Here is a 16,477-nt window from a genome sequence, read left to right as displayed (position 1 = left end):
AAAGGAGTCAGATGTCTTTTCCCTTTCCTGATTTACCGTTGGCATAAAGAATCTCAATGGGGAATCATATAACAACAAGAATAATCAGGGTTTTGGTGAAGTACAGAATCAAGTTTGGCTGCAATAGGTAAATATGTTGAAAAAGAGTTTGAAAAAACATTGGATGAATAAAATCACTCAAAGAAGGGCATGGGAATGCTTGGCTATAGAGTAAGGATTCAATGTAGCTACTATTTCAAACAATCCATAATCATGAACATTACTGCTACCCCTAACAGCTTTTCACATTACTTTTGTACATCCATTTGAGAAACATTTTAAATTTAGCATATAGAGGTACTGACTGCCAGCCAGGTCAGTTTCAGAAGTGTACCATTTTTGCTGTTTGGCAGTGTCTGCACAACTACATAAATATTTTCACACACTCTATAGAAACAAGTGGAAAGAAGGAAAAGAAAACAAGTAGATAAAAAGCTCAGGTCTCCAACTTAATTGATGGCAATCACCAAGGACATCTCAAATGGCATGCTTTGGCTTTATTTGGATGCTCACTAGACTTAAGCTGGCCAATGCTGTGATCAATTATACACAGAACTATTGGAAATATGTCACCAGAGACTGAGAAGACTTCCCTTATTATATGCAGGTCTTTTGTTTCACTCATGCACTGAATTCTGGCACAGGAGTGCTGTGTATGGGTTGAGCTGTTGGCTGCCCAAGTTTGAATCCTGGCTCTACCATTCACTACATCCTCGAATGTCAATTTCTTCATTTGTGTAAATTGGTTATAATAACAGTAGCTAGATTCAAAGCATAGTCGTTAGGATTAACTAATACGTTTATAACACTCAGAGCAAACAGTTCCTGGCACAAAGTAACTGCTCAATAAATGATGATGTCTCCCTCCTGCAATACCACCACAACCACTTTTTCATTTCAGGAATATTCTGTTTAATATAGAAGTCTGCCTGAAACAAGGCTCTTGTACAAGAATTAAGTTTTCTTTCAAGAAGACTCTTCAGGCAATTTTATGAAGAATGAATTGGCATGGGAAGAGACATAGGTTTAGAGAAAAGCTGAAAAGTAGGTGTAGGAATCTGGATGTGACATGATTAAATCCTGGCAGTTGTGGAAATGAAAATGAAAGACAAAACTGAGACTCTATTGGGGAATGGGGCACAAAAATATACCTCTTTTAGGCCCTAAACATGTATAGCACTGCTTGCTTATTTAATCATAATAAAAAACTATAATAACCAGATGCCTTAAATCTGACATGTAATTTTACATACACACACCTATGTGTGTATACAGTTGTTGTTGTTGTTGGCATCTAGCCGGTATGGGGATCAGAACCCTTGACCTTGGTGTTATAACACATTACTCTAACCAACTGAGCTAACCAGCCAGTCAGTTGTATTAAATACAGAAAGGTCATGTACAGTTTAGTTAAGTGATATTTCTTATGCCATTAACATATGTTTACTTATGAAAATAATTGCAGCCTTGGTTTTCCATCAATTCTGGTTAAGTGGTTTCATTTAAGAACTTTTAGTATTACCTGCCTATAATTATCTTGGTAGAGGAAACACATGCTCATCAACAAAAGGATAAGGGAAGGATCACACATAAATAAATAAAAATAGGAAGTATAATCACAAGTTTGCATGTTTATGATATTCAATATTAACAGTTGTTTTATTTTTCTGTTAATTGGATCCCCATACTGGACAGCCCCCCCCAAAAAACAAAACAAAGCAAAATAAAGCAAAATAAAACAAAATCAAAATATTTTTCTGTTAATCTGGAGAAAATGGTTCTTATTAAGTCTTATTTAAGAGAGCTATTAAAATTCATGTATGTCGGCTCCTCACTGAGCCTTCCCACTTGCTTGGCCCGGCATGGGGCTTCCCGGGGCCTGCGGGCCGGCCCCCCCTCCCACTCCCTCCGTGGTTCACTGGTGGGGCTGGTGGATTGGGGCGTCCCCGGCCAGTGTTGGGACGGCAAGGAAGTACAGGCGGGGCTGACTGTCACTCCACCACACCCTGGACTCCGGCCCCCGGTAAACTTCCTGTTACTGGGAGGCAGATACCATCTCTGCGGCCACCAGTTCGGAAAAACGCCTAACCAATTTCTGGTTGGGAATAGTGTGGTAGGAGAGTTCCCAAGTCCGCTTGAACCTGCCGGAGAGCTGGCTGCAGGCGGGCGCTAGACTCGGTCCATGCTGGGGGGATACAAAGGTGAACAAGTCCTGAGAAAGATCTACAGAGTGCTACAAAGGCACCCAGAGCGACGGGTCGTCTGTGCCTACCAGAAACCTGGTAGACTTCCTGGGCGAGGCGGTGCCGAGCAGGGTCTTGAAGGCCCAGCTGATAGACGAGGGTTGCAGAAGACACATCCCAGCCCAGCACAGTGCGCACAGAGTGGGGAGACGTGCGGCCAGGGAGGCGGAGACTCGACAGAAACCACACACCCTGTTGGGTCGCCACTGCATGATCCAACAGCCTGGGCCAGAGCACATGGAACAGGGAGAAGTACTGTACGGGAAGTGAAAGCTCAACAGAGATCACACACCCTGTGGTACGTGATCCACCAGCCCAGCAGAGTCCAAGCTGACCAGAAAGGTGGCTCCCCGGAGAGGCCCAAGACCCGAGGCAACCATACACACAAGGCACTAGAGGCCAACTGAGCAGTCACGGAGGTAGCCATACGAAATTGGCAACCACAGCAACATCTTAGTTAGTCAATAGTCTCAAACCAGTGGACTGTGAAACCCCCTGCCACAATGAATAAACATCAAAAAAAAGATACCAGAAATACAAAAAATCAACAAAGTACACCACCAAAAGTTAATAAATCTCAAACTCTAGATCCTATAGAACAAGAAGCCCTTGAAATGACTGACAAGGAATTTCGAGTGATAATTCTAAGGAAACTGAATGAGATACAAGAAAACTCAGCTAGACATCATGATGAAATGAGGAAAAGTATACAGGATTTGAAAGAGGAAATGTACAAGGAAATCAATGTCCTGAAAAAAAATGTAGCAGAACTTGCTGAACTGAAGAAGTTATTCAGCGAAATAAAAAACACAACAGAGAGTTTAACCAGCAGGCTTGTCGAAGTTGAAGAGAGAACCTCTGAACTTGAAGATGGGCTGTTTGAAATAACACAAGCAGACAAAAAGAAAGAAAAAAGAATCAAAGACATTGAAGAAAATCTGAGAGAGATATCAGATTTGAGCGCTCAAATATCCGAGTCAAGGGTATTACAGAAGGGGAGGAAAATGGAGATTCCATTGAAAACATATTCAACAAAATAGTGGCAGAAAACTTCCCAGGTATAGGAAAAATCACAGATCTTCAGATCCAGGAAGCTCAACGATCTCCAAACGTATTCAACCCAAAAACGCCTTCTCCAAGACATGTTATAGTCAAATTGGCAAAACTCAGAGACAAAGAGAGAATCTTAAAACCTGCAAGAGAGAAGTGTCAAATCACCTATAATGGAGCCCCAATCAGGCTAACATCAGACTTTTCATCACAAACCCTAAAAGCTAGAAAGGAATGGGATGATATTTTCAAAATACTAAAAGACAAAGATTGCCAGCCAAGAATACTCTACCCTGCAAGGCTATCCTTCCGAAATGAAGGGCAAATAGTATATTTCTCAGACAAACAAAAACTGTGGGAGTTCACTACCACACGACCACCCTTACAAGAAATCCTCAAGGGAGTACTGGGTTTGGTTCCTGAAAAATAACTACCACTGCCATAAAAACGCAAGAAAAATCAAAACCCACTAGTATAATAAAAATGGCATTCCTGAAGAGAAAACAAACAAACAAAAAGACTATCTACAACCTAAGGAACCAACATACAAAGAAACCAAACAGTAAATCAGAAAGCAAGGAACAAAAGACACCTAAGACAACCAAACAACCAATAAAATGCTAGGAATAAATCAACACCTTTCAATAACAACTCTTAATGTAAAAGGCTTAAATTCCCCAATGAAAAGACACAGACTGGCTGACTGGATCAAAAAGGAGGACCCAACTATATGCTGCCTACAAGAGACCCACCTCACCCATAAAGATTCACACAGACTAAGAGTGAAAGGATGGAAAAAGATTTACCAGGCAAACAGAAAAGAAAAACGAGCTGGAGTGGCTATTCTTATATCTGACAAAATAGACTTTAAACTAAAAACCATAAAAAGAGACAATGAGGGACACTACTTAATGATAAAAGGACTGATCCATCAAGAAGACATAACAATCATAAATATGTACGCACCCAATGCTGGAGCAGCCAGATTTATAAAACAAACTCTATTAGACCTAAAGAAGGAAATAGACACTAATACCATAATAGCAGGGGACCTGAACAACCCACTGTCAATATTAGACAGATTATCTAGGCAAAGAATCAGTAGAGAAACACAAGATCTAAACAAGACTCTAGACCAATTGGAATTGGCAGATATCTACAGAACATTCCATCCAACAACCTCAGAATATTCATTCTTCTCATCAGCACATGGATCATTCTCCAGGATAGATCACATATTAGGTCACAAATCAAGTCTCAATAAATTCAAAAAAATTGGAATTATCCCATGTATTTTCTCAGACCACAATGGATTAAAACTAGAAATTAATAACAAACAAAACTCTGGAAACTATACAAACACATGGAAATTAAACAGCACTCTACTCAATGACATATGGGTCCAAGAAGAAATCAAGCAGGAAATCAAAAAATTTATTGAAACTAATGAAAATAATGATACATCATACCAAAACCTGTGGGATACTGCAAAAGCAGTATTAAGGGGGAAATTTATTGCATTAAATGCTCACTTCAGAAAAATGGAAAGATGGCAAGTGAACAACCTAACACTTCACCTTAAAGAACTAGAAAAACAAGAACAATCCAAACCTAAAGTTAGCAGACGGAAAGAAATCATTAAGATCAGAGCAGAACTGAATGAAATGGAAAACCAAAAAACAATTCAAAAGATCAACGAATCAAAAAGTTGGTTTTTTGAAAAGATAAATAAAATTGACAAACCATTAGCATGGCTAACAAAAAAAAGAAGAGAGAAGACTCAAATTACAAAAATTAGAAATGAAAAAGGCGATATTACAACTGATTCCTCTGAAATACAAGGAATCATTCGAGACTACTATAAACAACTATATGCCAACAAATTTGAAAATCTGGAGGAAATGGATAAATTTCTGGACACACACAAGCTCCCAAAACTGAACCATGAAGACGTAGAAAATTTGAACAGACCAATAACAATAAAGGAGATTGAAGCTGTTATCAGAAGGCTCCCAACAAAGAAAAGCCCAGGACCAGATGGATTCACAGCAGAATTTTACCAAACATTCAAAGAGGAATTGACACCGATTCTTTACAAACTATTCCAAAAGATTGAAACAGACGCAAATCTCCCAAACTCATTCTATGAAGCAAACATCATCCTGATACCAAAACCAGGTAAAGATATAACCAAAAAAGAAAACTACAGGCCGATATCCTTGATGAATATAGATGCAAAAATCCTCACTAAAATACTAGCAAACAGAATACAGCAACACATATGTAAAATTATTCACCACGATCAAGTGGGATTCATCCCAGGGATGCAAGGTTGGTTCAACATACGCAAATCAATAAATGTGATACACCATATTAATAAACTCAAACACAAGGACCATATGATCATCTCTATAGATGCTGAAAAAGCATTTGATAAAGTTCAGCACTCATTCATGACAAAGACCCTCTATAAGTTGGGTATAGAGGGAAAGTATCTCAACATAATTAAAGCCATATATGACAAAACCACTGCCAATATCATCCTGAATGGGGAAAAGCTGAAAGCTTTTCCTTTAAGAACAGGAACTAGACAAGGATGCCCACTCTCACCACTCCTATTCAACATAGTGTAGGAAGTACGAGCCAGAGCAATCAGAGAAGAGAAGGAAATAAAGGGCATCCGGATTGGAAAAGATGAAGTCAAACTGTCCCTGTTTGCAGATGACATGATCCTATATATCGAACAGCCTAAAACCTCTACAAAAAAACTCTTGGAATTGATAAATGATTTCAGCACAGTAGCAGGATACAAAATCAGCACACAAAAATCAGTAGCATTTCTTTTCTCCAATAGTGAACATGCAGAAGGAGAAATCAAGAAAGCCTGCCCATTTACAATAGCCACCAAAAAAATAAAAGACTTAGGAATTGAGTTAACCAAGGAGGTGTAAAATCTCTATAATGAGAACTACAAACCACTGCTGAGAGAAATTAGAGAGGATACAAGAAGATGGAAAGATATCCCATGCTCTTGGATTGGAAGAATCAACATAGTGAAAATGTCCATACTACCCAAAGTGATATACAAATTCAATGCAATCCCCATCAAAATTCCAAAGACATTTTTCTCAGAAATGGAAAAATCTATCCAGACATTTATATGGAACAATAAAAGACCACGCATAGCCAAAGCAATGCTCAGCAAAAAAAAAATAAAGCCGGAGGCATAACACTACCTGACTTTAAGCTGTACTACAAAGCTATAATAACCAAAACAGTATGGTACTGGCATAAAAACAGACACACTGACCAGTGGAATAGAATAGAGAATCCAGAAATCAACCCACACACTTACTGCCAGCTGATCTTTCACAAAGGCACCAAGCCTATTCACTGGCGAAGGGACTGCCTCTTCAGCAAATGGTGCTGGGATAACTGGATATCCATATGCAGGAGAATGAAACTAGATCCATACCTCTCACCGTATACTAAAATCAACTCAAAACGGATTAAGGATTTAAATATACACCCTGAAACAATAAAACTTCTTAAAGAAAACATAGGAGAAACACTTCAGGAAATAGGATTGGGCACAGACTTCATGAATATGACCCCAAAAGCACGGGCAACCAAAGGAAAAATAAAATAATGGGATTATATCAAACTAAAAAGCTTCTGCACAGCAAAAGAAACAATTAACAGAGTTAAAAGACAACCAACAGAGTGGGAGAAAATATTTGCAAAATATACATCTGACAAAGGATTAATATCCAGAATATATAAGGAACTCAAACAACTCTACAAGAAGAAAACAAGCAACCCAATTAGAAAATGGGCAAAAGAGCTAAGTAGGCATTTCTCTAAGGAAGATATACAAATGGCCAACAGACATATGAAAAAATGCTCAACATCACTCAGCATCGGGAAATGCAAATCAAAACCACACTGAGATACCATCTAATCCCAGTTAGGATGGCTAAAATCCAAAAGACCCTGAACGATAAATGCTGGCGAGGTTGCGGAGAAAAAGGAACTCTCATACATTGTTGGTGGGACTGCAAAATGGTGCAGCCTCTAATGGAAAATGGTATGGAGGTTCCTCAAACAACTGCAGATAGATCTACCATACGACCCAGCTATCCCACTGTTGGGAATATACCCAGAGGAATGGAAATCAACAAGGTATACCTGTTGCCCAATGTTCATCGCAGCACTCTTTACAATAGCCAAGAGTTGGAACCAGCCCAAATGTCCATCATCGGATGAGTGGATACGGAAAATGTGGTACATCTACACAATGGAATACTACTCAGCTATAAAAACGAATGAAATACTGCCATTTGCAACAACATGGATGGACCTTGAGAGAATTATATTAAGTGAAACAAGTCAGGCACAGAAAGAGAAATACCACATGTTCTCACTTATTGGTGGGAGCTAAAAATTAATATATAAATTCACACACACACAAACGGGGGGGGGAAGATATAACAACCACAATTACTTGAAGTTGATACGACAAGCAAACAGAAAGGACATTGTTGGGGGGGAGGGGGGAGGGAGGAGGGAGGGAGGTTTTGGTGATGGGGAGCAATAATCAGCCACAATGCATATGGACAAAAAAAAAAAAAAAAAAAAAGTTACCAAAAAAAAAAAAAAATTCATGTATTATATATTTAATATAAGCTTATTTTATTAAAGTATAATAAGTAAATGCATGTGCACAATTAACTTATTCAATGTTAAAACATTTCAGATTTTAATGTTAAAAAGGTAACATTCTACACAACCAGAAGAGGAAAATAAATGTTATTTCGTTGCTACCTCTAATATTTTGTCGTAGTAGAACAGGTGGCCTTATTAATATTTCTGATCAAAGCGGTCAAAATTTCCTGGAAAGGAAATTTGAAAAGGGGCTAAAAATATATGCTGAAAATATTCCAGTTCTGACATTTGGGTCTCTGCAAGTGCTGTTCTTCCCACTCCATCCCCTTCCAACAATCTTTGCCTCCAAGTTTATGCCAAGATAACTCCTGCACATCTTTTAGGTCTTGGTTCAAACATTATTTCAACCGGAAACCTTCCCTGGAACCCCTCTAAGACAAAATTTTTTGCTCATCCTAGAAGGCACTCTGTACTTACCTATTGTGGAAACCACTGCATTACAATGATTGCCATTTTCTTATCTGAAGCACCCCAGCCCCACCCCACACTTGTCAATAAACTCAGAAAATAATGAAGGACTAGGCTTGTTCATTGTGCTGTAACCCTAGAAATTAACATAGTGTTAAGTATAAAGTGGGATAATAAATGCTTGTTGAATAAAACGGCCCAGAGTCTGTTCCTATAATGATAAAAACTGCATGGTTGTGTTTTTGTTGTTGTTGTTGTTGGCTGGTACAGGGATTGACCCCCAGACCTTGGTGTTATTACAGTACCACACTCTAAACAACTCAGCTAACTGGCCAGATAAAAAAGTGCATGTTTTTTAAAATTTACCTCTTTCTCTCTTGTGATTCAACTGGACACTAGGGATTTTTCTCCCAGAAAAAAAAAATGCACAGATACAAAATTTTACATATAATTCTTGGGATCATGGATCCCAGGTTTAGAAGTCCTGCACTATAATGTAGTGAATTCATGTTTACCAAGAACCTTGGTAAACAGCCATTTGGCTTCCCCTGCCAAAATGCCCATTGGGATATATACTTTTTTCATTAAAATACATGCAGTTCCCAGGCAGGATGGGGTTATACTAGTGTACAGTGATCATTAAAGAGTAAAAATATACTAGTGATATCAATGGAGCCATCTTCTCAGCACCAGACACTTCCCATAGTCACCGAATGGCAAATACTTCCCATTTTATCTTGAAAGGATCACATCAGTAGAACACTCCCTATTGAATGGAAAAATCTGATCCCACACCAGCCTTTGGGAAATGTGGTCACTCTAAGTGCTACCTGGCTTTGAACTCTATGTCCCAGTTCCTAAGAAACAGGATTGTTCTTTGTCAACTCAGGATTTCACACTTTTACAGCAGCCTCTGACATCTTTGTTTTATCTGTTTACCTTGACTGTGACCTCATGGAGAGCAAGGGCCGTCTATTTTTTTAGCCCCTATAACTGGACTTCACATCAAGGAATGCCTGACAAATATTTATGACCAACTAAAAGGTCAAAACACATTCCTTGCTTATAGTACACTATCATTACTATACTCATAAATGTTTCATATAGGCTTCTTTTTACACATTACAGAATAAATACCAGATAGTCTAAATGAACACCAAAGCAAATGCAACCGCTAGGGGTAAACTGCAGTTACACAGTAACAGCATGTATGAATTCTGCCATCACATGCAGTTCTCCACAGTAATCCTAAAGTCAAAGACTTGAGCAAAGTTTCTTTTCTCAGTATGTCCATCCAATATGTAATTTCTTCATATTCAGTTTCTTATTGTCAGTATTTGAGTAAGAAGTTTTCTAAGCCAAAAAAGTAATTTCAATTAGTTGCCTTTGTAACTAAATGGTATATTTTATTGTGTTAAACTCATCACCTGTGCATCACCTTTCAATGTCAAATTCCTGTCCCTAAAAGAAGGTTAGAAAAGCAAATAATTCTTGGTAACTGAGTTTTACTTTTATTTCTTTTTTCTTTTTTGTGGCTGACCGGTATGGGGATCTGAACCTTGACCCTGGTGTTATAACACCAAGCTCTAACCCACTGAGTTAACCAGCCAGCCCCAGTTTTACTTTTAAGCAGTTATTTTCTTGTTTACAGAGGTCCAAGAAAGGGCAATTCTAAAACTTGAGTTTAAGCTACTAACATTCACACAGACTGCTCTTCATGAAAGCATGAATAGCCAAATCAACTCCATTATTGTAATAACTCCTTTATTGTTTTCAGACATACCCCATATATATTAATAGTCTAATTAATATCCACCCAATTCTAAATAGACTCATTAGGTATCCATCAGATTTCTTCAAGATCATTTTGGATTTTATGCCAAAATTCTACTTAGAAAATTCCAATCTCCACAAACAATATCCTTTTATATTCAGAAAAAAAAAAAATACCCAGGAAAAAAAGTCAGGCTGGTCAGTTAGCTTAGTTGGTTAAAGAGCAACCTTATGATACCAACGTCAGGAGTTCGGATTCCTCTAATGGCCAAAAAACCCACCAGTTAAAAGCACTTAGACCAACCAGCCACCAAAAAATAAACAAACAAATAAATAAATAAAAGCACTGAGAATTATTCTTGAAAAAAGTTTTACTTTAAAAATCCAACTTAGGCCCACTTTAATAAGCATACAAGAAAAGATAACTATTTTAAATTGACGTTTTTAACTTGCCTACCATTCAACCCATATAAATATTCCAAAAATAATAAAGGAGAGTAGAAAGGTGGAGGAAAAAGGAAAATGGACTAAGAATTGGACATTATTTTAAGAACAAGTAAGGAAGTTGACTTAGACCATAACTCCTGTTCAAATATCTCGGGCTGGCCGGTTACCTCAGTTGGTTAGAGTGTGGTGTTGTAACACTAAGGTTGAGGGTTTGGATCCCCATACTATCCAGCTGCCAAAAAACCAAAAATCCAAAAAATGAAACCCCCTAATTGTCTACAGAATAATTGATAGAATAAAGGTATTATTTCCTTCTTTGAAATATGGTACTACTGCTTTCTTTTAAGCTAATTTCATTTAGTTACATGAGACAAACCATTAAAAGGCTCAGGACTTCATTCTTCGGATTCTCTTTAAACTGTCAAAAATTTTATCAATTTACAAATTGCTAATGAGGTAAACTCATTATAGGGTAAACTGTTATAAATTGAGTCACAACTGTAGTTGAGTTTGTTGTTAAACATTTGAGAATACTAAAGGCAATACTATAGCCTGTCCTTTGTGTGTACACACATACATTTACTGAGGAATTTCTGAAAAAAATTTTTATTACAGGTATTTTCTTGATCCTGAAATTATATATACTGTTTCAAGAACACTACTCTAAGAAATTCAGATGCTAATGAGTATATAACTTTTAAAAAATCATAAATATAAAATAAAGTATATCACTTCATCTCTGTAATAGTATTATTTCTGAAATTACTGTAACAATGCTTAAAGGTCTGAGGTGTTTTTCTTGAGAAAAACAAAGGGTACATTTCTCTAAATACTCTGTGGTGCTTTAAAAGTTCCTTTACTTTGAAATTCCACTATGCTTTCAGAAACTAAAAAAACTCAATGAATGTCTCTGAGAGGTCATTTCAAAGGTGGTACATGTTTTTCTAAATCAGGAAAATTCAAAATGAAATTTTACACGAACAAGGCTGCTCTTCTAGTGTTGACATGACAAAAGGAAAGTGAGCCATAGCCTCAAATCACTGAGTGCCCATTTAAGTCTCTCTTCTTCCCCCTGCCCCCCTCCCAACTGTGAGGACTCCAACTCTTAATGGAAGTTGGGGTACAGACTAAAGCTGTGTATGTAATCTGGAAAAGTGTAAACCTGATTATGCTTCTGCAGGGGTGAGTAGAAGGCTAAGTTGATAGACTGAGAGCGCTCCTTTGGTTAGTCATAATTTGTCAGCATCAGGGACTCAAACCTTCTCTGCCTTCTGCGCTCCCTATTGGTGAAGGGAACCCAGGACCCGAAGGGAGTCATCCTGGGCACCACCTCACTTTCGTCCTCCTGCCCCACAGCCACTCAGTCATCAGGTGACTGTTCCTTCCCTCTTGTGTTCACTCTCACTGCCTTAGTTTGGTACTGTCATCTCTTACCTTGACCATTTTAATGGTCACGGTTAGGGGTCTCTGGAGAGCTCATATCCTTCTGATCCATTCACTACACTGCTGCCAGAGTGATCATTCCACAATAAAAATCTTTTTTCATGTTATGCCCAGACACAAAGCACCAGTAGCTTTTCACTGCAGAATCAAGTCCAGGCTTCTCAGTATGAACAGGATGCATTTTGCAATCAAGCCCCAGCTTAACTTTCCAGGCTTGCACTGTTGTGCCAACCACAAGCCCGCTATGCTCCTAACTGCTTGCTGCTCCCTGGCTCAATCAGTTCACTATGTACTATTTGAAATGCCCTTCCCCATGTCTGTTTGGTGATCACCTAGTTCTCTCTCAAGGTCCAGCCCAAGCCTCACATACACCATGAAGCCTCTCCTGAACCCTCTCTTCTCCAGTGGAATCAATCCTAGGCTATTATCTTTAGGGGAAATCTACTTCAAATCAAAGTTGATGTAGATTTGCTCCTATTTTTGAAAAAAGAGTACATATAAAAAAGAGAGCATGATCACCTCACTGGCCACCAATAAGCACTGAGATAATGAAGTGAATGTGTTTATTCCCATGTATTTAAGGGCTAGGGTAGGCAGAAACTCTAGGTCCAGGCCTATGCTGTTGACTGTATAGTGAAAGACAGGAACTCTGTTTTCTGAAAACAAAACTTGAAAACCACAAAGCCTCTACTGCTGAGGCCACACATGGTCAGTCTATATCATCATCTTAAGAGGGTACATTATACTTTTTGCCCATTTTCTTTTGTGTGAGTCAGGGGGCCCCACTGTAGGATTTGGATGGTGAAATGTCTTTCCTTTATGAATCAGCCAGGAAATAGTCTGAATAATCCTATGTGTTCCAGGCACCAAGAGCTCCACTTTGTCAACAAGATGAGATTCATGTCATCACTGGCCTGGTGACCACCACTTAAACGCTTATAGCTAAATTAGATCTAACAACTGTCAGTGGTATTAACATTAAAGCAGACATTTCTTAGGTCCAAATGACTGTTTAGACATCCAGAGTTAGCCAGTGGAGCAAGGAAATAACATCCCCATAAAGCACCACCTGTTTTTCTAGATCATTATACTTATATATGCTTTCATGGGCCAGTGCTTTCTTTCATTATTTTCATTTCTATTCATTTGAAATAAATGCTTCTCTTCCCCAATTTAAGGCAAAATTCCAAAATGCACCTGTCAGCATTTTTAGACTAAAGGTCTTAAAAACTTCCTATTTGTCTTTTTTTCCTTAATTAAAAAATGTTGCACTTATAGCTTAGGTTGCAGGTCTCATACATTTCCCATATGATTGATTCTCCATGAAGAATTCAAACAGCACTGATACTAATGCTTACATGAACCAAACAGTTCACTTTTGCTTACCATAGGAATCTTGCTCAAAAAACAAACATACATTCAAAGTTCTAAAATTGAAAAAAATATTTTTGAGACACTGATAAACTGGATTTTGTAATTAAGGGAATATTTCATATTGCCTGACTTTCAAAATGGATGGAAATAGTTTTAAAAATAAAATATGCAAATTGGGGTATTTGCTAAAAGACTTCTTCGTAGCTTTCTAAAACTATTTTCTTTGCTAAAGATTTTTACAGCTTTGGAGGCTGTTTTAAACAGTACTGGCATTGTATGAAATTTCACCTGATGTCTTCTAATCCTTGTGTAGATTCTGAAACTTACAGCCGAAGGAAGCTGTCCAACTACCGAACCAATTTTTAAGAGATGCAAAGGGTCTTAAAAACTATTTGAACATTGCTCTCGCTACTAGGCACACCCAAAATGACTGCTTTGTGTTCTGTGATGTTAACCCTTTCTAAAACTTTGTCAAGGCTAAATCTGATTGAGAAGATAAAATCCTTATGAAACACAATGTGTGAAATCTGAGTCATGATAAGATTACAACACAAGGTCAAGGGCAAGGAGTCACTTTTCCTAACCCCAACGGCTATATACAATTCATTTTATGGTCCTCTCTATTCTATAGATATGCCTAAATATCAGGCAGATGGTTATAAAGAATTTCTCCTCACATGCAAGCACAAATCAAGAGACTATAAAGGTTTCAAAGGTACTGACAATAGAAATTTCAAATGGGTCACAATAGTTACTACAAATAATTTATAAAAAGCAATGGCCAATAGATTTCATGGATAAGGCTTACTATATTAATCATGTTTAACCTTTTCAAGGCATTATGCTTTTTTGAGAGTCCATATTCATTAAATAAGTACTCAATGTAAAACTGCTTCCTCATCTAACCTAATAATCCACATATTAAAAAAGATATTATCTTATCAAATGTTTTCTAGACGTCATAGCCTGTTTAACACTATATCCCGATGACAGCATAACTCTCTAGTGTTTCTACTGTATTTCACGTGTATAATCCTATAATTAGTCATATCATCTTAACTTACTCGCTTAAGAATCTCTATAATTTCTGTATTTTACTTTATGAACAAAATAATAGCTTTTTCATTATCAATTAGGATCAGATGTGATAAGTGACCTCAAATGGTCTCTTCAAAGGCTTTAAGACAAAGAACCCTAAACAAGCACCAGCCTCTTTTGAAAGGATACCTCAAGGGGTAGAAAAAAATTTTTTTTTTCCCAGTAAGCAAGAGAGGGAGAGCTTGGTGGTAGGTAAGGATGAAAGGTTTTCAGAATCGTTAACAATTTAGAATGTAGGTTCTTCCTACCTCCCTGACCCTCCCAGCCACCATAACAATGAGGACGCTGGTGAGACACTAGCTGACGGAATCTGACCATACCTTCATGGGTAGGCTCTGGGTCAGGTGTAAGTGAGATGTCATCCAGCTCTCGCAGGCAGAGCCATTCTCCATCCATAGACACTCGGAATTTGCAAAGGTAGATGGTCTCCATGGCAGCCTGTGTGATCTTGTCAGTGGTAGGGGTTGGCATATCAGTCGGAGGTGTCAGAGCAGACATGATGACTCAGCTGGGACCACGACACACACACACACACACACAAACACACCCCACAAAAATAAATAAATCCTCCTTACTCAAACCCCCCCAAATCCAAAGCTCTGAAACAAAGCTTTCAGGAAAAGGGGTGAGAGAGGTTTTAAAAGAAAAACAAGAAAAAATACCTTATGGTTTAAGAACCAATGGCTCAAGATAAACAATTCTACACTATCTTTTCTTATAGACAGTTCCTACCACATAGCAAAATAAGATGATGCTTGTCTTCTCCCAGCTTCCTTTCCTTTTATCTTCCCTTCCCTAACCTTTGTTTTTCAGCTAAGCTATACAGGCTTTAAATCCCACACCACCGATGCTGCCTTAGCTGGCTTTAAAAAAGTGGTCTCGGCATGAATAAGTGAAAAATCCTCCGTCTTTGTGCAGGGGAAAAAAAAAATGAAAAATAAACCTATATTTTCAATTTGGCTTTAAAAAAATCCTGAACTGCAGAAATCACTTCCAGGATCTGTTCAGATGAGCCGGGATGCTGAGTTCTAATAGGATTGGTTGTGCGCAGTAAGCAGGGTGTTGACCAAAATGGCTGACTAATGAACTGAACTGAAAATTCAGGCTCATGTGACCAGCTGCTCTGAACGTAGGGCGAGCAATTCCCAGGATGCTTTATAGATGCTGCTGATGCGGACAGAGCAATTAGGCTGCTCTCTCTCATCCTGCACAACCCACTTCCAGACTGTGCTAGTCAAACTGCGATCAGACATAACACAATGCACATACGCTCATCAATGCCCCTCACTTTGGGATAGAAGGGCTGGACAACAGGACAATTGATATTTGATAATACTTCATAGCAAAGATGGTAAAAGAGGCAGTTAAATTAATTTAACAAACATATAATTCACCTCTATCTTAAAATTTTTACTTTTCTAAACGTGGTGTTTTAAGAAAAGCTAAAGCAGATTTTTAATTTAAATATCTTATTCTCAAGCATTTATAATTTCTTTCTCCAAGATACAAAGACCTGACTTTTTAGACTGGACAGAAATGTAAGAAAAAAACCTTGAAGTTAAAAAAGTAAAACCCTTCCTGATCAATGGCAATTTCTCCCCTTTCTGATATTGCTGAAATAACCACGTTTCTAAGTTAAGGATGAAATATGCTTCTAAGCAGAAGATAAAACCATGTTATATTTAAAAAATACTCCCATCCTGGAACATACTTGTGATGGTTAATTTTAGGTGTTAACTTGACTAGGTTAAGGAATACCTTGTAACATGATAAAGCATTATTTTGGGGTATGTCCATGAGGGTGTTTCCAGGCATGTGAGCCTGAGCAACTGGGTGTGAAAAATCTGCCCTCAATATGGGTGGGCACCATCCAATCT

At 38.1% G+C, this 16,477-nt stretch overlaps 1 protein-coding gene across 12 annotated transcripts in view; it reads right to left on the bottom strand.

The window, feature by feature from the left end:
* RUFY3 (RUN and FYVE domain containing 3) overlaps positions 1 to 16,477 on the bottom strand; it is an 84,226-nt gene that overhangs the window by 56,164 nt on the left and 11,585 nt on the right. For 2 of the 12 annotated variants that reach the window (XM_063107321.1, XM_063107324.1), the window contains exon 1: positions 14,921 to 15,713. The exons of 9 other annotated variants lie outside the window; for them this stretch is intronic. In XM_063107321.1, coding sequence (XP_062963391.1) covers positions 14,921 to 15,098 — 178 coding nt within the window. In that variant the 5' untranslated portion in view covers positions 15,099 to 15,713. Of the gene's footprint in view, positions 1 to 14,920; positions 15,714 to 16,477 lie in introns of those variants that run through there. One more of the 12 variants, XM_063107322.1, reaches the window with a different exon arrangement.

This window comes from Cynocephalus volans, chromosome 9 (genome assembly GCF_027409185.1).
Source record: "Cynocephalus volans isolate mCynVol1 chromosome 9, mCynVol1.pri, whole genome shotgun sequence".
Lineage (NCBI taxonomy): Eukaryota > Metazoa > Chordata > Mammalia > Dermoptera > Cynocephalidae > Cynocephalus > Cynocephalus volans.
This window is presented reverse-complemented; position numbering and strand designations above follow the sequence as displayed.